This window comes from Notolabrus celidotus, chromosome 17, assembly GCF_009762535.1.
Source record: "Notolabrus celidotus isolate fNotCel1 chromosome 17, fNotCel1.pri, whole genome shotgun sequence".
NCBI lineage: Eukaryota > Metazoa > Chordata > Actinopteri > Labriformes > Labridae > Notolabrus > Notolabrus celidotus.
In genome coordinates this window covers 31815618-31838737 of record NC_048288.1, presented here as the reverse complement: position 1 = coordinate 31838737, position 23120 = coordinate 31815618, and the positions used below count along the sequence as shown (strand labels likewise).

At 40.4% G+C, this 23120-nt stretch overlaps 3 protein-coding genes across 3 annotated transcripts; 1 reads left to right on the top strand and 2 right to left on the bottom strand.

Moving 5' to 3' along the window:
* Nucleotides 1-267: 267 nt before the first annotated feature.
* On the bottom strand, nt 268-1960 carry ppp1r3g (protein phosphatase 1 regulatory subunit 3G). The gene has a single exon (XM_034706652.1). It carries the CDS (start codon nt 1753-1755, stop codon nt 919-921), a length of 837 nt encoding a protein of 278 aa, XP_034562543.1. The 5' UTR covers nt 1756-1960; the 3' UTR covers nt 268-918.
* A 4139-nt stretch (nt 1961-6099) lies between these two features.
* On the bottom strand, nt 6100-12914 carry LOC117829397 (cytochrome b5). The gene is made up of 5 exons (XM_034707052.1): nt 12530-12914; nt 8082-8210; nt 7850-7879; nt 7687-7721; nt 6100-6790 (listed from the first exon to the last, which is right to left on the bottom strand). Exons 1-5 carry the CDS (start codon nt 12878-12880, stop codon nt 6706-6708), a joined length of 630 nt encoding a protein of 209 aa, XP_034562943.1. The 5' UTR covers nt 12881-12914; the 3' UTR covers nt 6100-6705.
* A 4975-nt stretch (nt 12915-17889) lies between these two features.
* LOC117829099 (uncharacterized protein C18orf63) lies at nt 17890-22469 on the top strand. The gene is made up of 7 exons (XM_034706647.1): nt 17890-17930; nt 18504-18638; nt 18887-18965; nt 19790-19846; nt 19936-20047; nt 21703-21744; nt 22028-22469. Exons 2-7 carry the CDS (start codon nt 18505-18507, stop codon nt 22123-22125), a joined length of 522 nt encoding a protein of 173 aa, XP_034562538.1. The 5' UTR covers nt 17890-17930; nt 18504; the 3' UTR covers nt 22126-22469.
* Nucleotides 22470-23120: the final 651 nt, after the last annotated feature.

The window sequence follows — 23120 nt, the reverse complement described above, 5'->3', positions numbered from 1 at the left end:
GGTTTGGTCATTTTCCTTCTAACAGCAGCACATTAAAGCTCCTGTAGGGAGCTCTCTGTTTATGGACAAAGTAACACCTCTTATTATTTGATCTGTTTATGTAAAGGTGGGCAAAAAAAACCTCCTGCTTTCTTTAAACATCAAATCATGTATCGTTAGCAGCACGCTCATATAAAGTGATGGATGGTGACTGCAGATTAAAAGGAAGATAAGACAGAAGGAGGTGAAGAGTCCAAAGAATGAGCAGAATCAAGGAAGTTTGTTTAATTCCTATTTTGAAGCAACATTTATTGACATGAATTCCACAAAAGAAAAGCTAACTTAGACACATTCATGTCCCGACACTTCTTCAAATCTTTATCAAAAGAAATGCAGAGAATTAAACTCTTTTTTTACAGACTTTTACAACATGTTCAAGTTCATTTGATCAACACTTTATTTACTGTAATCACTGTTTGAATGTTTGCACTATTGTTGCGTATATTTCAGTTAAACTGACGCAACACTTTCAACCTCTTATCATCAAAGATCCTTCACCGGGATCTCTTTCTCCTTTCATCAGTCTGTTGTTCCTCCAAGAGAAACAAGGTCCATCCATCCGAGTGGAAGTTCAGACATATCCACAAATATCAGCCGTGTCCTTCACTAACAGGTTTTAATGAGGCTGTTAAAAATTCAGAGGTAAACAGGATCACTCAGAGGCCCAGACCAGGAGAACCAAGCTGGTTCTGTGGTTTCTCTGGAGCCTCTGACTGACATTCAAAAGTTCTGTTCCAAAAAGCATTTATTCAGAGGACTGAAAACAGCCACAGAGCATTTCATTCATCAGACGGGGGGTGGAGAGGTTTTACGCACGGTGGAGAGGTTTTACGCACGGTGGAGAGGTTTTACGCACGGTGGAGAGGTTTTACGCGCCGGTCAGGTGGCGTGGAAAGCTGCACTGACGAACGGCGCGGTGCTGGGCATGCAGAGGTACTTGAGGGTGTAGTTCAGCCCCTCGTTGTTGTCCCAGAACTCCCCCTCCTCGCTCCTCAGGTAGACTGCGAAGTGCACGGCCGAGCTGGGGTCCATGAAGGGGGGCGTGTAGACCGTGAAGCCGAAGCGCTCCCCCACACAGTCCTGCTGGTCAAGGACTACAGGCAGAGCCTGCGAGTCCACGTGCGAGAGCCAGTCGTTGAAGGTGTATCTCACCCCGACCTCTCTGATGGGGCAGCCGCTGAAGACCCGGATCTGCCCCCGCACGTCGAACTGGGTGATGGTGACCCTCTCCAGACACACGCGGAGCTGCTGGACTCTCTCACCCGGGTCCGGCGGATCCGGGAAGCAGCAGACCAGTCGGTCCGTGTCCAGGCTGGTCTTGAAGCTCTGGCACAGGTCGCTCAGGAGGTCCTGGTGGGGAGGGAAGCTCTTGTGCCTGGACAGAACCTTGCTCGGGATCTGGGGCTCCTCTAGCGTGCTGAAGTGTTTGACGTGGGCCAGGTTCAGACCCATGGAGTCGGCGAACTTCACGCGCTTCCTCCCCTCTCCCTCGGAGACCCCGTCCAGGAGCTCTGCAGGGTAGGCGGGCAGGGACTTGGCTCTCCTCCTGTCTCTCATGAACTTCTCCAGCTGAGAAGCGTCCACCTCGTCCTCCAGATCTTCCTCTTCCTCCTCCTCCTCCTCCTCGTCCAGGTCCTCCAGGCCGTTCTCCCCCCTCTGCCTCCCCGGGGAGGACGCCTCTCCCCCGGCGTGGTGCTGCAGGTATGAGCGGTACATCGCTCCCGGCAGCCCGGCGGCCTGTGTGTGTGGCTGCAGGCGGGTCAGCAGTCCGCGGGGGTCCCGGTGCGGGACGGCTTGTATAGGGTAGACACCCCCACCCCCCCCCCCCTCCTGGAGCAGAGCACGTGCAGGTGCTGCTGCCTCAGAGGAGGTGCGCGCGCCGTCACGTCAGAAACTTTCACCTGATTGCGGGACAGAAACATGAACACAACAACAAACATGTGTGTTTGTTGTTGTGTTCAAACTGAACTTTTTTCAGAAAAGGAAGTTTAGTTTTTTTTCTGCAGCTTCATCAGAGACACAAGTCACTCCTCCAACACAGGGGTTCTCAAAGTGTGGGTCGGGACCCCCTGGGGGGTCTCAAAACATAAATAAGGGGTCGTGAGATTTCCTCCAGAATGTTTTTTTTTTAAAGTTCTAAAATCTAAAAATAGTACATTTTACCCAATATAGTAAAACAATATAGAGACATAAATAGAAGCTAATAAAACCTTGAAATGGAAAATGTGAATTATCAAAAGCATCAGTAGCAGCAGGTTAACTCATCACAGGAAACACAGACACATGCTCATATAGGTAGGGTCATTTTCTGCAGCTTCATCAGAGACATAAATCACTCCTCCAACACACCAGTTCCCAAAGTGTGGGTCGGGACCCCCTGGTGGGTCTCAAAACATAAATAAGGGGTCGTGAGATTTCCTCCAGAATGTTTTTTTTATATATAGTTATCTAAAAATAGTACATTTTACCCAATATAGTAAAAAAAAAAACATAAATAGAAGCTAAATTTTAAATAAAACCTTGAAATAGAAAATGTGAATCATCTCAAGCAGGCATGTCCAAAGTACTGCCTTGTGTTAGTGTGATTAGCTGCAGTATTAGACTAGTGTAAGCTCCTCCCACAGCTCCACAGTAATCATATCTTTCATATACTCTTCTTTCTGTCAGTGCATCTCAGTAAACAGGTAACAGATTTAGATACTTTCATTGCATGTATTACAGGGAAATGGTACCAACAGATTCACATGTTTTCAACTCACTTTAAGTTCCTCTGCTGCTTCATCAGTCTGTCTGGTGTCTGCTTTGTCCATGCTGTCACTTCTGTGTAATGTTTATGCAGCCTAGAGAAAAAAGTAGTGGACCCAAGGTCGATTTATTCATGGCCCCCAAGCTTTCATCTTAAAATGTGTTATTTATAGCACAGAACTTAATCACCTTCTGAATCATCTGAACATTTGCAGTTTCTTTCAAGCGCACAAACAAAACTAAAGTCAAACCAGAAACATCTCAAAAAGCTTCATATGGACTCCCTGTCTAAAGCCAAAGCTCTGGGGATTCTACAAGACGGCAATAAAGAAGAAACACAAGAACTCTTGAAGCTGACAGGTTCTCAAATTAATGATTTTATCATGATGTGGAAATGTTCTTGATGAACACTCAAAGTTCAGAAGACACAAAAGAGGACACAAGACAAGATCAAAATTAGGAAATTGTGCAGAAAAGGCAAAATTTGATGCATAAAAAATGTTCAAAACGCAGGAAAATAATGATTTAGTTCTTAAAATGTTGTCTGCTGGTCAGAAAAGTCTTAAAAACAACATGAAAAAGAAGAGTGATAATACAATATTTTTCCCACATCGCCTGACCCAAATGAAAAACATCTTCCTCCAGAAGAAGATAAAGTTTGCAAATGTTTATGTGGCTTGTGTTGAACTGAGGACTTGCTAGTTACTGATTTATTGAGAACAAATAAAATAAAATAATTGTCATTAAATAGATTTCATATATAACTTTTATGATAACGAAGTCTCAGTTGGAGCCACTGGCCCTGAGCTGTTCTGACATGTAAAATGTGTCCCTCTTTGAAAAATGTTTGGACACCCCTGATCTAAAGCAGCAGCAGCAGCAGCAGGTTCATCCAGAACAGGAAACACAGACACATGCTCATATAGGGAGGGTCACTTTCTGCAGACCAGCTAAATGAAGACATATTAAATCACTCTGAGGGACAGGGGGGGGGGGGTCTTGAGTCTTTGAGACCTTTATTTTTTGGGGGTCATGGACTGAAAAGTTTGGGTACCCCTGCTCTAACACACCAACATGTCCTCACACTTCAACATCCCAGAGTTTAGTCCCCTGAAGACGTCAGGGCTGCATCATTGAACACTTTGTCCTCTCAGAGTTTATAAATAAAGTTTTATTCCTCAGGTTTTGGTGAGTTGTGTTTAAAGGCCGCAGTAAAGACGCGTCACAAAAACAAACATTACAGCCTGTCTCGTGGTTACGTAACGCAGAGCTGTCAGCGTGGCTGTCAGGAGTGCGTCACACAGAGCGCGGTAAACAAACACGTGTCGTCACCGGCGTCAGGCTGACGTCACGGCGCTGTAACAGAGCTGCAGAGTGGAGGGGGCCGTCCTGAGGAGTTTAACCCCTTCAGCACCTTGATGCCGGGGTCCCCAAACTTTTTATTCTGTGACCCCCAAAAGATGAGTGCCAGAGACCGGAGACCCCCGCTGTCCTGATGTGGTTCAATGTTCCTCTCAGAAAGTCAGCCAATCTAAAAACCTCCAGATATCTCTGTGATTTAAAGAAGCAGGATCACTTCCTCAGGGGTCAGCTGGGAACAAAGCGAAGAAGAAAAATGTATAATGTTTTATTTTCATTGTTGTATCTCAAATTTAACTTCAGAATCAGAAGCAGAATCAGCTTTATTGGCCAGGTATGCTTGAACACACAAGGAGTTTGACTTGGTAAGCTGTGATCTCTTTGTACAAGATATTCAAATACAAATATAATAATAATAATAATAACAACAACAATAACAATAACAGCCCTGCGATAGGTTGGCGACCTGTCCAGGGTGTACCCTGCCTTCCGCCTAAAGCCAGCTGGGATAGGCTCCAGCCCCCCGTGTGACCCCTGATGGGATAAGTGGTCGAGTTAATGGATGGATGGATAATAATAATAATAATAATAATATCAACTCTAAACACAAAAAGAACAACAAGTTGTTTATGTTTTTCCAACAAATGAATAAAAGATGCAGTTTTAGATGAATCTAAGTTTTTAGTGATTTTTGGAGACCCCCACTCTGGGAACCACTGCCTTAATGAGTGTCAGGTTTAACATTCCAGTTACTTAAAAATGAAATCAGTTCATAAAAAACTTTTTGCTTTAAATTAAAAATGATGAATTAAATTAAATCTCTGACTTTAAGGATGAAAACAAAGACACACTCCTGCTGTCATAGAAACACTGAACTCAAGGTCACGTCCTCGTTCTGGAGCTTTACACCGTCTCTCGATGTTTCATCCATTCATTCATATGTTATAAGATCAAAACTGTCCCTCGAGGTATGATCCCTGAAACCAGCTGACGTCTTTAAATATTTGTATTTGTCCAAAAAGTCAAACGAAAGTCTCAAAGAGGGAAAGAGGACAACAAATATTCACATTTAAGAGACAGCAGACATTTGGACTATTTTTAACTGTTAAAACAAACATAAAAACTAAAGTTTATATTTATTTTTCAATTATTTTTATTATTCTTTTTTTTTACTGTTTTAATTGTTTTTACAAGGTTCTCTTTATAAATCAACATTATTTTATTATTATTTTAAAGTTGTGAAGTAAGCAGTGAACAGGTTAAGATGATAAATCAGCTGACGGCTGAGTAGTTTAGAGCGGCAACAAATAATAATAATTTAATTTATTTAATTGAAGAATTATTTAAAACAATTGATCAATGTATTTTACATTTATTAAAATGTTAATATATATAGAAAAACGTATTTATTATTTTATTGATTTTGTACCTTGTATTGAGGACTTCTCACCACTAGGTGGCAGCACTTTTCCAGTCTCTGGCTTTCAGCTGCTTCATTCTTCTTCACTGATCAGTTACAGAGTGTCACATTATCAAAAAGATGTCAAGATAATTTAAACTTCCACTTAATAAAAATTAACTTCATGTTTATAATAATTAATTTAATGTTGATAAAGTAACTGTCAGTCAGCTTCAGTGTTTATTTAACCTCCTCTGTGTTCCCTGAGTAGTTTGATGGAGACGCCACCAGGTGGAGCTGTGAGTGTGTCCTGCAGAGCTTCCTGTGAGATCATTAATCTGAAGACGGTTTGTTTCAGAGTGAAGTGAGGCGCCACACCTCCAGAGTCCTGAGTCACCTGATGAAGGTGTAAGGTAAAGGTAAGGGGAGATGTGTGTGTGTGTGTGTGTGTGTGTGTGTGTGTGTGTGTGTGTGTGTGTGTGTGTGTGTGTGTGTGTGTGTGTGTGTGTGTGTGTGTGTGTGAGCTTTGTGAGCTGAAGAGTAAAGGGAGCCTCAGACAGTTTGAACAAATCCAATCTTTAACTGAACCATGGAAAGCAGTCGTTTTTAAAATCAAACATGAAGTGAGTATTTTAAATTCTCATAAAAGCACCTGTAGCTTCGTAGCGGTCATTAAAAACTTCACACGTTTCCTCAGGACGTAATCAGAGTTACACGTTAGGATGTGAGCTGAGTCACGTGACGCCGTGACGCCGTGACGCTCTGTTAGCTGCTGATTGCATATTTATAAAGTTACATTCAAAGATACAAAAGATACAAATTATTTTACATCCACTGCATATCTACAAGATTATAAATCACAGATTTTATAAAACATCTCAAATGTCTCGGATATTCAACAACGTAATGACTTCATTAATATAATGCCGTGTGATTGGTTGGTTCAACTGCATGATGGGTAATGTAGTGCTGAGGCAGGAGAGCGGCAGCAGAGAGTCACTGACGCCTTCATCGTGGATCAGATGTTCCTGCAGCGGTCAGTCCACTCTTCCACTAAACACGCTGCGCTGCCATTGGCCGGTGCAGCCGTCAATCAAATGTTGGGACGTTTGACTGGCTGACGAGGGGTTGTTGATGACATCACAGCTGCTTGTCTGATGATGTCACTCGCTCTCTTGGGTGTAGATGCGATACAACAGCGTGACGATGGCGGCTGCCAGAGCGGGGACCACCCAGTTAGACCACCAGCTGTAAATAAAGACCATACTGGTTAGATAGTTCACAAACACTTAACCAACTGACCAGTTAGACCACCAACTGACCAGTTAGACCATCGACTGACCAGTTAGACCAGCAACTGACCAGTTAGACCATCGACTGACCAGTTAGACCAGCAACTGACCAGTTAGACCAGCAACTGACCAGCTAGACCACCAACTGACCAGTTAGACCATCAACTGACCAGTTAGACCACCAACTGACCAGTTAGACCACCAACTGACCAGTTAGACCATCAACTGACCAGTTAGACCACCAACTGACCAGTTAGACCATCAACTGACCAGTTAGACCACCAACTGACCAGTTAGACCACCAACTGACCAGCTAGACCACCAACTGACCAGTTAGACCACCAACTGACCAGCTAGACCACCAACTGACCAGTTAGACCACCAACTGACCAGCTAGACCACCAACTGACCAGTTAGACCACCAACTGACCAGCTAGACCACCAACTGACCAGTTAGACCACCAACTGACCAGCTAGACCACCAACTGACCAGTTAGACCACCAACTGACCAGCTAGACCACCAACTGACCAGTTAGACCACCAACTGACCAGTTAGACCACCAACTGACCAGCTAGACCACCAACTGACCAGTTAGACCACCAACTGACCAGCTAGACCACCAACTGACCAGCTAGACCACCAACTGACCAGTTAGACCACCAACTGACCAGCTAGACCACCAACTGACCAGTTAGTCCACCAACTGACCAGTTAGACCACCAACTGACCAGCTAGACCACCAACTGACCAGTTAGACCAGCAACTGACCAGTGTGTGTGTGCGTGTGCGTGTGCATGTGTGTGCGCGTGTGTGTGTGTGTGTGTGTGTGTGTGTGTGTGTGTGTGTGTACCTGGACTCGTCATGCAAAGTTGTCACCAAAGATTCCTGCAAACACAAATAAAATAACATCATCAGACTTCTAAAACACTGAAAACATCATTTCCCATAATGCCTCTTGTCCCTTCCTTTCTCTGACATCACTGTGACATCACCGGGGACATTTATTCACTTACCACAGGTTTGGCGATCTTCTCTCTGTCGTCCTGCAGACACACAGACACACAGACACACAGACATGTTATCCTTTAACACACAACATTGAACGTGTTTGTGCGACTCTGTAGCTACATTCATCACACACACACACACTGTCAGACACACACTGTCAGACACACACACACACACACACACACACACACACACACACACACACACACACACACACACACACACACACACACTGACCGGGTGCAGCTCTCCGATGATCATGTCTTTGGACATCTCTCTGGCGTCGGTGGAGTGTCCGACGTCCTCAAAGCTCTCTGTGGCGTCTCCTCCCGCCTGCTCCCTCAGCACCTCCTCTCCTCCGGGGTGCTACGATACGAAAACAAACACACACTCTGTGACTGCTGTGGGTCCAGCCTCCGTTCAGATCCAGACCAGGACCAGCATATGTTTTCAGTTTATCACCAAAGTTTTACTTTAATGTTAAATCTTTTAAACTTTTACAGCGTGTGGGTTTAAAACATTAATAAAGATCTACAACTTTCACTAATGATCTCATAAGACTTTATCTCAAAATTTAACATTTTATCTCATAGTTTAACATTTTATCTCAAAATTTAACATTTTATCTCTTACTTTCAATTTTTGTCTCATAATTTAACATTTTATCTCATAGTTTAACATTTTATCTCATAGTCTAACATTTTATCTCAAAATTTAACATTTTATCTCATAGTTTAACATTTTATCTCAAAATTTAACATTTTATCTCTTACTTTCAATTTTTGTCTCATAATTTAACATTTTATCTCATAGTTTAACATTTTATCTCATAAGTTAACATTTGATCTCATAATTTCAACTTTTGTCTCATAATTTAACATTTTATCTCATAGTTTAACATTTTAGCTCATAAGTTAACATTTTATCTAATAATTTAACATTTTATCTCATAAGTTAACATTTTATCTCATAATTTCAACTTTTGTCTCATAATTTACCATTTTATCTCATAGTTTAACATTTTATCTCATAAGTTTACATTTTATATAATAATTTTAACATTTCATCTCATAAGTTTACATTTTATCTAATAATTTAAACTTTTTTTCTCATAATTTGACATTTTATTTCACAATGTAACATTTTGTTTAATAGTTTCAATTTAAACCAAAATTTCAACTTTTATCTCATTTGAGCTTTTATCTCATAATTTAACATTTTATCTCATAGTTTAACATTTTATCTCATGGTTTACCATTATCTCATAGTTTAACATTTTATCTAGTGATTTAACATTTTATCTCAAAGTTTAACATTTTATCTCATGGTTTACCATTATCTCATAGTTTAACATTTAATCTCATAAGTTAACATTTAATCTCATAAGTTAACATTTTATCTCATAATTTTTACATTTTATCTCGTAATTTGACATTTTATTTCACAATGTAAAATTGTATTTAATAATTTAACATTGATCTCATAATTTCAATTTAAATCAAAATTTCAACTTTTATCTCATTTGAGCTTTTATCTCATAATTTAACATTTTAACTTGTAATTTTGACACTTATTCTCATAATTAAAACTTCTATCTCATATTAACATTTTAACCCATAATTTAACATTTGATCTGATCTCATAATTTGACTCACTCCCTCATTATTAGGATTTAACATTTTGGTTTATTTTCATTGAGGCTTCATCTGTTTTTACTAACCTGTCAGAAATGAGATCCTTATAAAGCAGAGCTTCTGTTAGGGACTATTTTCAGCGGTGGATGAATCCTCATTTGAAGCTCTGGTGAGCATTTGGGACAGTAGGACTCTGTGTGTGTGTGTGTGTGTGTGTGTGTGTGTGTGTGTGTGTGTGTGTGTGTGTGTGTGTGTGTGTGTGTGTGTGTGTTAATTAAAGAACATGTCAGTGAGTCTCCCTGAAGTTCGTTAATCATGAATGAAGCTCTGTGATCGCTCACTGATCAGAGGAATCTGAGCGCTCGTACGTTATTGTTTGAGGTAGACGGGTCGTATCCGCCCTCCTGTCTCCTCTGATTTAAGTCTCTCTGAACACGGCTACACATTTGTAAACAACCAAGATGGCCGTCTCTAGGATTCATTCTGACGCCTCTTTGTGACCTACAATAACACACTGAACCAGTGGCAGGCTGATGGAGTACTGCTGGTTATTCTTGTGCCTGTAAACACTGCCTGATGTTTGTCAACAGGGGGCGCCAAGATCACACAAACGTTCCTTATAGTAGCTTTAAAGACAGCAGTTTTAATAATGTATTAATAACACAGATATCCCAGCCCTGCCTGATAACACTTTACCTACTTCCTCTGACAGTCTGGACCTTTGACTTGTCGCCTCTTTAAGGCCGTCAAAGTGACTCATGTTTTTCCAACCCCGGGCTTTACGCTGTACATGGGTCAGGGTGTGGACGAGTCCTCTGTCAGTTAACCCGGTCTCCAGTTTGAGTTTATTCATCCTGTTGGTATTATTACAGATGAATGGAGACAAACACATTCCAGAGTCTTAACACACACTCTCAGGGGATCGTCCTCGTGTTTGTTTTGGAGCGTTTTCCTTCAGTTTGTTCACGTCAGACTCTCCCACACAGCAGAGGGAAGGTTCACGGTTCACTCGGGGACACGCTGCAGACCTGGTCTTGAATTGTGGATCGTGGTAAATCATTAGCAGAGCATTTTGACATTAGACCAGGGACGGCTGGATAATTAAGTGTGTGTCTAAAATGCAGCTACACTTTATGGCTCTTTATTCACCTGTCTGTCTATAAACCTGTGGAGACTCACAGTTGGACCTTTGAGGTGAGACTGTAAGTCCCATCTTTAAAGGGACTCATTATTTAACTTTTGGTTTGTGCTGTTTTGGCGCCCCATGTGGACAAATCAGTCAGAACATAGCTTTAAAACTCCATACTGTAGCTTTAAAACTCCATACTGCAGCTTTAAAACTCCATACTGTGCTTTAAAACTCTGTACTGTAGCTTTAAAACTCCATACTGTAGCTTTAAAACTCCATACTGTAGTTTTAAAACTCCATACTGTAGCTTTAAAACTCCATACTGTAGCTTTAAAACTCCATACTGTAGCTTTAAAACTCCATACTTAAAACTCCATACTGTAGCTTTAAAACTCCATACTTAAAACTCCATACTGTAGCTTTAAAACTCCATACTGTAGCTTTAAAACTCCATACTGTGCTTCAAAACTCTGTACTGTAGCTTTAAATCTCTTGACTGTAGCTTTAAACTCCTTACTGTATCTTTAAAACTCCTTACTGTAGCTTTAAATCTCTTGACTGTAGCTTTAAACTCCTTACTGTATCTTTAAAACTCCTTACTGTATCTTTAAAGCTCTGTACTGTATCTTTAAAACTCCATACTGTAGCTTTAAAACTCCATACTGTGCTTTAAAACTCTGTACTGTAGCTTTAAAACTCTGTACTGTAGCTTTAAAACTCTTCACTGTAGATTTAAACTCCTCACTGTAGCTTTAAAACTCCATACTGTGCTTTAAAACTCTGTACTGTAGCTTTAAAACTCCTTACTGTATCTTTAAAGCTCTGTACTGTAGCTTTAAACTCCATATTGTATCTTTAAAACTCCGTACTGTAGCTTTAAAACTCCGTACTGTAGCTTTAAACTCCATACTGTAGCTTTAAAACTCCTTACAATACCTTTAAAACTATCTACTGGTGCTTTAAACTCCTAACTGTAACTTTAAAACAACTTACTGTGGCTTTAAAACTCCGTACTGTAGCTTTAAAACTCTGTACTGTAGCTTTAAACTCCATACTGTAGCTTTAAAACTCCGTACTGTAGCTTTAAAGCTTCGTACTGCTTCTTTAAAACTCCTCACTGTAGCTTTAAAACTGCTTACTATTCCTTTAAAACTATATACTGTAGCTTTAAAACAACTTCCTGTAGCTTATAACAACTTACTGTATATTTAAAACTCCTTACTGTAGCTTTAAAACTACTTACTGTAACTTTAAAACTACTTACTGTAACTTTAAAACTCCATACTGTAACTTTAAAACTACTTACTGTAACTTTAAAACTCCTTATTGTTGCTTTAAATCACCTCACTGTATCTTTAAACTCTGTACTGCATCTTTAAAGCTCCTGACTGTTGCTGTATAAAATGCAGCTACATTAAAGCTCCAGTGAGGAACTTCGGATTTGTTTTGAGTTTAGGTGCCCTCTTGTGGACTAACTAGTACCGGATTCTGCCCTGTACTTTCTGGAACTACCAAATGCACTGGTCAGGGAGAGTTTTGGCAGGATGTGGTTAATCCCTTTATCGGGTACCCTCCCAGCAGCTGCACTTCCATACATTTTAAGCAACAAAAAAGAAAGAAATCATAATTTTAGTATCTAGTTTGTTTGAAGAGATGACATGATGAATTTCATGTGTTTAAAAACAAGTGAAAAAGTTCCCTACAGGAGCTTTAATGTGTTACTCTTTACAGGTGTCCACCTGCTGGAAGTATGCATGCAGTTTAACTGGATTCAAACTTTAAAACAGTCACATGGAGCTGCTTAAACTCACAGCATGCATCATGAAGTGTTCTTCTGCTCAGTGAGGATTCCGTTTGTTTACATATTTCTGCACCTGAGCTCAGGTAACTCAGAGGGCTCTGTTTCCTGTGCGCTGACTCACCTCCTCCAGAAACTTGGTGACATCGTAGACTTCGTTGTTGATGATGATCCACGTTGACTTGAAGGAGTTCTGCTCTTCGATCTCTGACAGCCTGTAGTATTTGACTCCAGCAGGGCTCTTCTCCTCCTGTTCAGCCATGATCCGTCCCTGAAACCTGAAACCGTCTGAGACAGTCTGAGACAGTCTGACAGCAAACAGCAGCAGGAAGTGGACAGCCGCAGCAGCAGCAGCAGCAGCTAAAGGATCTGTGTGTGGTTGTATAATCACCCCGAGCCTGCCAGGACCGTGACTCTGCACAAACACACCGACATTTAACCCACTCTCTATCAGCAGGAGAGTCCCGAGGATCATCAGAGGGCTTCTGTCAATTAACAACAGTATGACATCACACTTCCGCTCTGGACTTACAAAATAAAAGCACATGCAAAATAAAGATTCAGCTTTATTGTCATTGTCACGCAAAAAGAAATCAGAATAGAGACACAATAATAAACTATTTTTTTGATCATATATTTTAAGCCTTTCAGAGATTAGCAGCCATCTTTAGAGTATGTATTGAGTTTTCTGATCACAATTTAACGTATAGAAGTGTAGCCAGTTATTTCTTATTTATTAATGATTATCAAAACATTGAAATAAATGAGTATTATTTAATTATTATATTAAATCATTATTTATTATACAATTATTAAACTAAATCATATTAACTTAGTATTTTAAATTATCATTATTACATATTCATTGATTCAGTCATTGTTTATTATTCACACCAACAAACTATTCTGTCAATCTCACATGTAAATCGCACTGATTTCTCATACTGTGTATGTTTTTTCAAGAACCTGGTGCAATTTTATCTCTGCAATAACTCACCTCACTATCTATTCATCAGATAGAAGTGTACATAGTGTGTATATGTCTGTAATATTTGCTCTATTTTATTTTATTCTATGTTTATTTTATCATTACTATTATAATTGTTATTATATTTTGAACTATGTAAGTATATTTTTGTATTCCCGTGTCCCAGTTGTAAGCAGCTGTAACAAAAAAAATCCCCCAATGGGGAATCAAATAGAGTATATCTTATCTTATTCATTACGACTCCTTGTCAATGGAACTACAATAAGAAATACAATTAAGATGCCACATACATTTATGAGTGTGTCAATACTTAAAACCAGTATATAGCATTATATTAATGTTTCATATTCTGATTATTTACATGTTATTAATGTTTTGTTTTAGTTTCGTCCTACATCCAGGCGTTGAGAAGACATTAAGAACAAAATATAATAACTATTTCTCTTTATCCAACTAATTCCTTTTAATTGTATTTGATTATCAGTTGTTTTATATTTTCCTTTTCACTAATGGAGCGATGCCTGCGAGCTAGTTCAGGCAGACAACTCGAGCTGCAATGCCATACACGTCACATGTCCCACTCTCTTATCCATCATCCAATCCTGCCCTCTGCCTCTCAAATTGGCGGTCTATTTAAACTGGGAAAATCTCCCATCTCTCCCTCTGCCTGTCAACGACTCTGCTGCTGTAAGCCATTGCTGATATTTTCTTCTTCCCCGCCGCCTCCCCAGCATCCACCTGCAGGCTCCGGGGGTGTTTAGTATGTTTTGCTCATCACTCCTCAAAGTCTGCATGTAAACTTATCTGCAGGGAGTGATGAGGCCGGAGCCTGGGCGCCAAACATGAATATGTATTTGCTGCTACAATAAACAATTTAAACGTGAGTTGTCTGACTGAAATTATTATAATTATCATAATGTATCCTTTCCAAGTTTCTATTATTTCCGATGTGATGCTTTTACTGACTAATCTATTTTTATTTATTTATTTATTTAAAAAACGTCTTTAATAATGATGAAGTCTACTGTCTAACCATTTTATTCTGTTTGATTTATTTATCACTACTCTCCATCTCTTGAGGGTTCATTTTGTCTTCCAAACCCTGCCATGCTTTATTTATCAAAGCACTTTTTAAACATTTGTTTTTAAAGGTTCTATACAAATGAAAGTATTTTTATTATTATGATAATTATTTCAACATCTGACAAGTAATTAACATTTCTGTAAATATGCCAAAGATAGCCTAAATGCTAGTTTCGATCCATAGTCCCATTGTCCTTGAAAAACAAACAAACAAAAACACATATAATAATTGTTTTTAAATATAATATTATTTTGTTGAATCATTTGCTGAAGTGCCACTTTTCTTGCTTTTACTAATTTTTTTTTATGTGTTACTTCCACTTTCCTTACACCGTTTTTGTCCCATCTTTTTGGTTTAATTTTGAAAGGTAACTTCCGGTTGGTGTCCCTGTATTCCTGTGTTCTTTATAGAGCCGTCAAAATTGTTGTTAAACCACCGAGCCCGCCTTCATCTACCTTCCTACGTTCCTATTGGTCGTTGTCTCTCGCAGATATGATCTGGGCTCTCTGATTGGTCCTCGCCCTGTCAGTCCTCAGACAGTTGTGGGGCTAAAGTTCATCTCAGTTCAACAACTTTCAAGGAAACTCGCTTCTCACGCAAAGCCAGCCTTCGCGTGTCACGTAGTTCCCTTCACGAAGGTTTAATTACCCACCCTGCGTGTCTCAGAGGCAGCCTGAGGGATTGTTGGATTCATTACTCACGGTTTACACGTTAACTTATAAAAAAGTGACATAATCTGACTCGGTGTTTATAGAGACACGTTTCCTTCCTCTGCTGAAAGGCGGGAGAATCCACAGACTCACAGTCAAAGATCGCATATTCACACATTTATCAACCACTGAGAGAAAATCAACTGTAGCTGCCAGACAACAAGTTATTAGACAGTTTATAAGTTTATGTTTATTTAGACAAAATATTAAAACTGATGAAACTGATTTAAAGATACCTGATTTTAACAATCAGAATCAGCTTTATTGGCCAGGTATGCTTGAACACACAAGGAATTTGACTTAGGAAACTGTGCTCTCGTTGTACAAGGCATAAGAATAAGACATACAAATAAACATAATAACAATAACATCAGCTATAAATACAAAGGACAACAAAGAGGCATGACTAATATGTAAAGACTAAAATAATATGATAATAGTGCAGTGGTGAGTAGCAGAGGTAGCAAGGCCATCAAACTAGCATTATCTGAATAAAGAATATTTTACTGTAATATTATTAATATAATTAAAATTAGTTATTAAATATTTTTATTTCATATTTCTGTAAATACTCTGTAGTCATCTGTAAATAATTTGAAAATTAAATTATTATTATTATTATTGTTAGTAGAATTATTGTTATTATTTTTATCGTTTTTTGTATTATTGTATCATTCGTATATTCTTTTTTCTTCTATATTTCAAATACTGTACTTCTGTAATTGTTTGTTATTTTGTGTTTTATTTCTATTTAAGCTTTAGCAATGATTACGTATGTTTTCCATGCTAGTAAAGCCCTTTGAATTGAATTGAATTGAATTGAATTGAATTGAATTGAATATGTGAAACTGCATTAATAAAGTAAACAGAGAACCATTTAAGGGTTTAAATTGAATGCTGAAACATCAAAAGTTAAAGCTTAAAGTGATAAACTGGTTTTGGTTCGTCTTAATGTCACCAGAGTGAGAGCTCCTCTTTCTGTAGAACATCTTCCGCTGAGTCAGCAAAATCAAGAATTAGCTTTAAAACGTCTTTTCAGAGAAATACTCGACGGGAACTTCGTCTTTATTCTGGATATAGGTTCATCACGGGTTACTGGGTGTGTAAATGTAAGGTTGGTTACTTGGAGATCACGGTTTAAAGAAAATAAGACTTTGATTAGCTCAGCTAGCTGTCACTATTTTAGCTAGCTGTCACTAATTAAACTAGCTGTTTCTAGTTTAGCTAGCTGTCACTAGTTTAGCTAGCTGTCACTAATTAAGCTAGCTGTTTCTAGTTTAGCTAGCTGTCACTACTTTAGCTAGCTGTCACGAATTAAGCTAGCTGTTTCTAGTTTAGCTAGCTGTCACTATTTTAGCTAGCTGTCACGAATTAAGCTAGCTGTTTCTAGTTTAGCTACATGTCACTAGTTTAGCTAGCTGTCATTAATTAAGCTAGCTGTTTCTAGTTTAGCTAGCTGTCACTACTTTAGCTAGCTGTCACTAATTAAGCTAGCTGTTTCTAGTTTAGCTAGCTGTCACTACTTTAGCTAGCTGTCACTAATTAAACTAGCTGTCACTAGTTTAGCTAGCTGTCACTAATTAAACTAGCTGTTTCTAGTTTAGCTAGCTGTCACTACTTTAGCTAGCTGTCACTAACTAAGCTAGCTGTCACTATTTTAGCTAGCTGTCACTAATTAAACTAGCTGTTTCTAGTCTAGCTAGCTGTCACTACTTTAGCTAGCTGTCACTAATTAAAATAGCTGTTTCTAGTTTAGCTACATGTCACTAATTAAGCTAGCTGTTTCTACTTTAGCTAGCTGTCACTAATTAAGCTAGCTGTCACTAGTTTAGCTAGCTGTCACTAATTAAACTAGCTGTTTCTAGTTTAGCTAGCTGTCACTACTTTAGCTAGCTGTCACTAATTAAGCTAGCTGTCACTATTTTAGCTAGCTGTCACTAATTAAACTAGCTGTTTCTAGTTGAGCTACATGTCACTAATTAAGCTAGCTGTTTCTACTTTAGCTAGCTGTCACTACTTTAGCTAGCTGTCACTAATTAAGCTAGCTGTCACTAGTTTAGCCAGCTGTCACTAATTAAGCTAGCTGTCACTAGTTTAGCTAGCTGTCACTAATTAAACTAGCTGTTTCTAGTTTAGCTAGTTGTCACTACTTTAGCTAGCTGTCACTAATTAAACTAGCTGTTTCTAGTTTAGCTACATGTCACTAGTTTAGCTAGCCGTCACTAATTAAGCTAGCTGTCACTACTTTAGCTAGCTGTCACTAATTAAGCTAGCTGTCACTACTTTAGCTAGCTGTCACTAATTAAGCTAGCTGTCACTAGTTTAGCTATCTGTCACTAGCCTCTTGTTATTTGAGGGCAGGTCGACACAAACGAGGTGAGAGACACATTTTAGACTTTTTCTTCATGTTATTTTTTATTTCTATTTTCTAATTTGTTTTCTGTGTGGGCGACATCCTTTTTTTTGTGACATTTTTATTGATTATAAAGTTTCCTAAAGAGCGCTCTGCCAGTTATTGTGACCTAATGACGTCAGTCTGATTAGCTGCACCTGTATGCTTAGCTAGCAGCTAGCAGCTCAAACTTAAAGCACTTCAGTGATATTTTTATTATTTTTCACGTATTAACTGAGACGATTAGGAGTTTTAAAAGTGAAATTAGGATTTTAAAGTGCAGTATTGTTGTTTTCCATTACAGTGCCAGCAGCAAAAGCAGCCGCGCCTCAGCTACAGTGTGCCGGAAGGGTCAAAAAAATATCACCTGATTAAAAGAATAACTGTATTAATATTGGATTTTAATTGCCATGCTATTAACACATTAATGCTGACAGCCCTTGTTAAAAATGTTTAAAAATCAGCTATAATTTCCCTTAAAATATCAAAAAGGGCTGGTTATTGAGCAGTTATTATTTTTCTGACTCAGTTTTTTGTTGACAGCAAAATAAATAACATGTTGATGTGTAAAAAGCTTGCAGTGAATTCAATAATCTTTGATATGAGTGCTTGAAAACATTACTTTTTAGCACCTTTCATACACAAAATCATGCAGCAAAAGAAGAGAAAATAATATGATTCAAATTTAAAAAATAATTTAAATCAAATAGAGTAAAATAGTTACTCAGAGAAATCTGAAAAAAATTTAATAAAACAAAGTAATTAGAATAAATAAATAAACAATAAAAGCTATCGCTCTGCGTTAAAAGCCAAATTTAAAGGTAGGAGTTAAGTTTCCTTTTAAAAAGGGATACATTCAAAGACCTTGGTCTTGGTCGCCCTCCTGTATTTAACCTGTGTGTGTGTGTGTGTGTGTGTTTCCAGGATGAGTGGAGAAGCCCACCAGACCATGTTTTTCCTCGGGCTCCCGGACCTGAGGAAGCTCTGCTGCGTCACTCTGACTCTGCAGAAGCAGGAGCAGGGCGAGGAGCCGAGGAGCAAACAGATCAAGACCTGCAGGTGGATACTTGAAACTAAAAGTCCCTCTCTTGGGGTGAAAAGAAAGAATAGATGTAAAGAAAGTTTTCAGAGATTCGTTAAACGTGAGACAGGTTGAACCGGATCTGTAATCCTTAATTATATCAGTCATTGTCTTCTCCCGCTCTGTGTGAAGGACAAAGTCAGTTTGTACTGTAACATGATCTTGAACGCAGCACTCCTGTGTGTGTGTGTCCTTCACTACACTGTGTGTTTGTGTTTGTCCACAGAGAGCTGGTGCTGCTGTACGCTGATGTTCTGGCCTCCCCGACGCTGGACTCCTTCACTGAGATCACAGCGGTCATGGCTGTAAGAGACACACAGACATTACTGTTGATACATCCAGGGTCTAAAATCATCTCCAGGAATAAATCTGTTTCTCATTCGTCGAAGTAACTGTGTGTTTGTAGTTTTACTCTCACACACTCTCTCTCTCTCTCTCCTCCTCACGCTGAACACACACTGTGGTAATGATCCTCTCTCTGTAGTTACAGATCCGAGCGCTTCCTCTGCTGCGGGGCGCACAGACACGTTTGCGTGCAGACACTTCCCGAGCAGAGACACGCTGCCAAAAACATAGCTGGTCTAAATTCCAAACATTCCTCACACACACACACACACACACACACTGACAGCTCTGTGACATAAAAATGCCTCCTTCTCACGCTGCTCTCATTCACAGTCCTGCTGAATGAAATCATGTCACCTATCCCGCCAGGTCTGCACTGAGCATGTGCAACTAAAGAAGCGTTTAAAGCACCTGTGTGGAGGTTTTACCTGGTTATGAAACACACTGAAATGAAAAGTGATTCCTTTAATGACCCAGAAAAGCAAAAGAGACCGTTTGTAAAAAGACAGACGGTTGTCATATTGTGATTTTTTAACGCCTGTATTTGCTGCGAGGGGGGGTAGGTGTCAGCTGAGACGATTTACAGCACATAGTCATGATGGATGTTTAAAAGAAAGCAGGAGGTGATAGTTTTCCCTATCTATGCATGCACAGAACAAGAAATAAGAGGGATTACTTTGTCCGCAGTGGGCGCCACAAACAACACACGCAAAAAACTACAGGTGCTTTAAGCTTTTGACATGTAAAAGATAACAGCCTGCTTTTGTCTCTCTTTTCTCTGCAGAGCTCGTTTTTCCAGAAAGGCATCCTGCAGCTTTTTGGAAGAACTTGTAGTTTACAGGTGGGATGAAGTGAGAGAGTAACATTTCAGTCCTCTGCTAGGTGATGACACTGTGTTGTGTGTGTGCGTGTGTGTGTGTGTGTGTGTAGGTTGGCTCTCCTCATTGTGTGTTTCCAGGCATCATCCAGGCCTGTCTGTCCTACTCTCTGATCACCAGACTGGCTCCCAGATGGAATAAAGCCGGTCTCTACCTCATCTCTGGTACGTTCAGGAAAAACCTGAAAGTTTGTCACCGATACACAAAACTGTAAAACTGTTAAAAACAAACACAACTCTTCCTCTAATGAAGACACCACTTTGTGTAAATCCTGTGATTTAAAAGCTGATAAAATTCACACATTTTCCTCAAACACAGCTCAGAAGCACTTCAGCTTTGTGACTCAGTGAAAGTTTAATGTTGCTGGATTGTAAACAGCCGGTTAGTGTGCTGCTGTAGGCTGCAGAGAGTGTGTGTGTGTGTGTGTGTGGCAGTATTGCAACACTCCGTCAAGCCTTCACCTTGGGCCCAGTCAGATATACAATAACTATGGGTGTGTGTGTGAGAGAGGGAGGGTTATGTGGTGAGTGCTGGATCAAAGAATATAATAAAACACATTTGGAGGATAAGATTGTGAAACAAGCCGACACTTAAATCTGTTTCTTGAAGTTAAAAATGTGAGAATTTAAAAACGGTTTGTTTTGTTTATTTTGAGTTGTGTCCAAACTATCCAATCACAGAACTCAATAACCTAACTAACCTCCCCTTCTGTTTTCACCAAAGTCTCAGAGTATTAACCTTTGACCCCAGGACCAGGTGCTCTGTGGTCCATTTAGCCTGAAAGGTTTCAGAGCACAGGCAGATTAACAGTCATTACTGTGTTCAAAAACTGACACTACAACTTAATATGAGGCAGAGATAATGTTAAAAACTATTTTATCTGATTAAAGATGTGCATATAAGGCAGGGAGTGCACACCTCCCCTCTCTTTCATGTGCATGTAAGGCAGGGAGAGCACACCTCTCCTCTCTTTCATGTGCATATAAGGCAGGGAGAGCGCATCTCCCCTCTCTTTCATGTGCACATAAGGCAGGGAGAGCACACCTCCCCTCTCTTCATGCACATAAGGCAGGGAGAGCACACCTCCCCTCTCTTCATGCACATAAGGCAGGGAGAGCACACTTCCCCTCTCTTTCATGTGCATATAAGGCAGGGAGTGCACACCTCCCCTCTCTTTCATGTGCACATAAGGCAGGGAGTGCACACCTCTCCTCTCTTTCATGTGCATATAAGGCAGGGAGTGCACACCTCCCCTCTCTTTCATGTGCATATAAGGCAGGGAGTGCACACCTCCCCTCTCTTTCATGTGCACATAAGGCAGGAGTGCACACCTCCCCTCTCTTTCATGTGCATATAAGGCAGGGAGTGCACACCTCCCCTCTCTTTCATGTGCATGTAAGGAAGGGAGTGCACACCTCTCCTCTCTTTCATGTACATATAAGGCAGGGAGAGCACACCTCTCCTCTCTTTCATGTGCATATAAGGCAGGAGTGCACACCTCCCCTCCCTTCCTAGTGCATACATGAAAAGCTCAGTTGCAAGCAATAAGTTATGTCTGGCTGTATGGCTCTTCCTTGAAGCTCCTTGTTCTTCCATGTGCGTGCATGGAATGCTAAAGCCTGAGGCAGGGAGAGCACTCCTCCTTTCTCTCTGCCAAGGCAGGTAGAGCAGCAGCAAAGACCTCCAGGGTACAGAACAGAGCGAGCATCAGTGACGATACATATGTCACTGGTAAAATCAGACACCGCAGAAAGGAGGAGCTGTGTGTGTGTAGCGAGAGTGATGTAAATATTTATGTTTCCGTGTGTTTTCCTCTCAGGTAAAGACTTCCTGACTGAGGCAGGGAGGCTCAACGCTGTCAGTAAGTTTGTCTCAGACACACCTTATCTTTAACCTTTTACTGTCACACTTTGAACCAGAGCAGCAGATTACAAGTTAACACCAGATAAAGTCTGTGTTAATGTCATCGAGGATCTGTGGTCGTGTTGAAGATGATGCTCAGAGAGCTGAAAGTAAAGCAAGGCAACACAAACTGAACAAGAAACCACGTGTGAAGAAGCTTCATGTCATTGATTCAAATGTTTCTGTATGAAGCATCGTCATGTTATTGACTCAAATGCTCTGTGTGGTTTTCTGTGTGTCAGGCCTGGAGCTGAGCACCACTGAGGGACAGCTCTGCATCAGCATTGAAGCCAGCGCAGTCAGACTTCCTCCTCCGACAGTGAGGAAACCAAACTACTGATTTAGGCATCTTATAAATGTCCTCTTAAACTCTGCGTCAGCGTCAAACTTCATCGTTTCCAAAATTATGACGATAAATGTTCGTCATCGACCCTTATGTTAGGACCAAGAGGAGACGACGGCGAGCTAAAACATTCAACTGATGGTAAAAACTCTGACCAACGTGTGTTTTCATGAACGAGACGATGAAGTGACGATGTACCTGCGTACCTGCTCTTCGTGCCTCCATGCATCTCTCTCACTTTCATTGATTAGTTTTACCCCCCGGTGTGTGTCAGTAAACGGCTCGATACATCAGGCCCCTCTCCTTTGGAATCATCTACCAGTCAGGGTCCGGGAGGCAGACACCCTCTCCACTTTTAAGAGTAGGCTTCAAACTTTCCTTTTTGACAAAGCTTATAGTTAGAGCTGGATCAGGCTTGGACCAGCTTTTGTCATGCTGCTATAGGCCTAGACTGCCGGGGGAACTGGCACACTGACACACTGGGATCCTAGCTCACCCCTCCCCCAACCCCTCATCACTTACTTTAACTCTTCCTGTCCCTTTAAAGTTACTAACCATAGACCTTTCTGGAGTCCCTGAGCTCCCTTGTCTCGTAGATTCCTCTGAGCTGCCGTAGACGTCCTGCTGCTGCAGACGATCTGGACTCCAGCGGCAACAGCTTCTACAACTCGTCTCATCACTATCACCTCTCTCTCTTACTCCCCTCTATCTGTCTTTCCAGACCCAACTCGGTCGAGGCATGATGGCTGTCTAACATGAGTCTGGTCCTGCTGGAGGTTTCTGCCTGTTAAAGGAAGTTTTTCCTCTCTGCTGTAACTAGCTAAATACTGCGATGTGCAATGCTCATGGTGGATTAAGGTGGGGTCAGACTGAGTCTGATCCTGTCTTGAAGTTGGGTCTCTGTTCAGGATTTGACATAGAGTGGTCTAGACCTGCTATGTTTGTAAAAGCGTCTTGAGATAACGGTTGTTGTGATTTGGCGCGATACATAA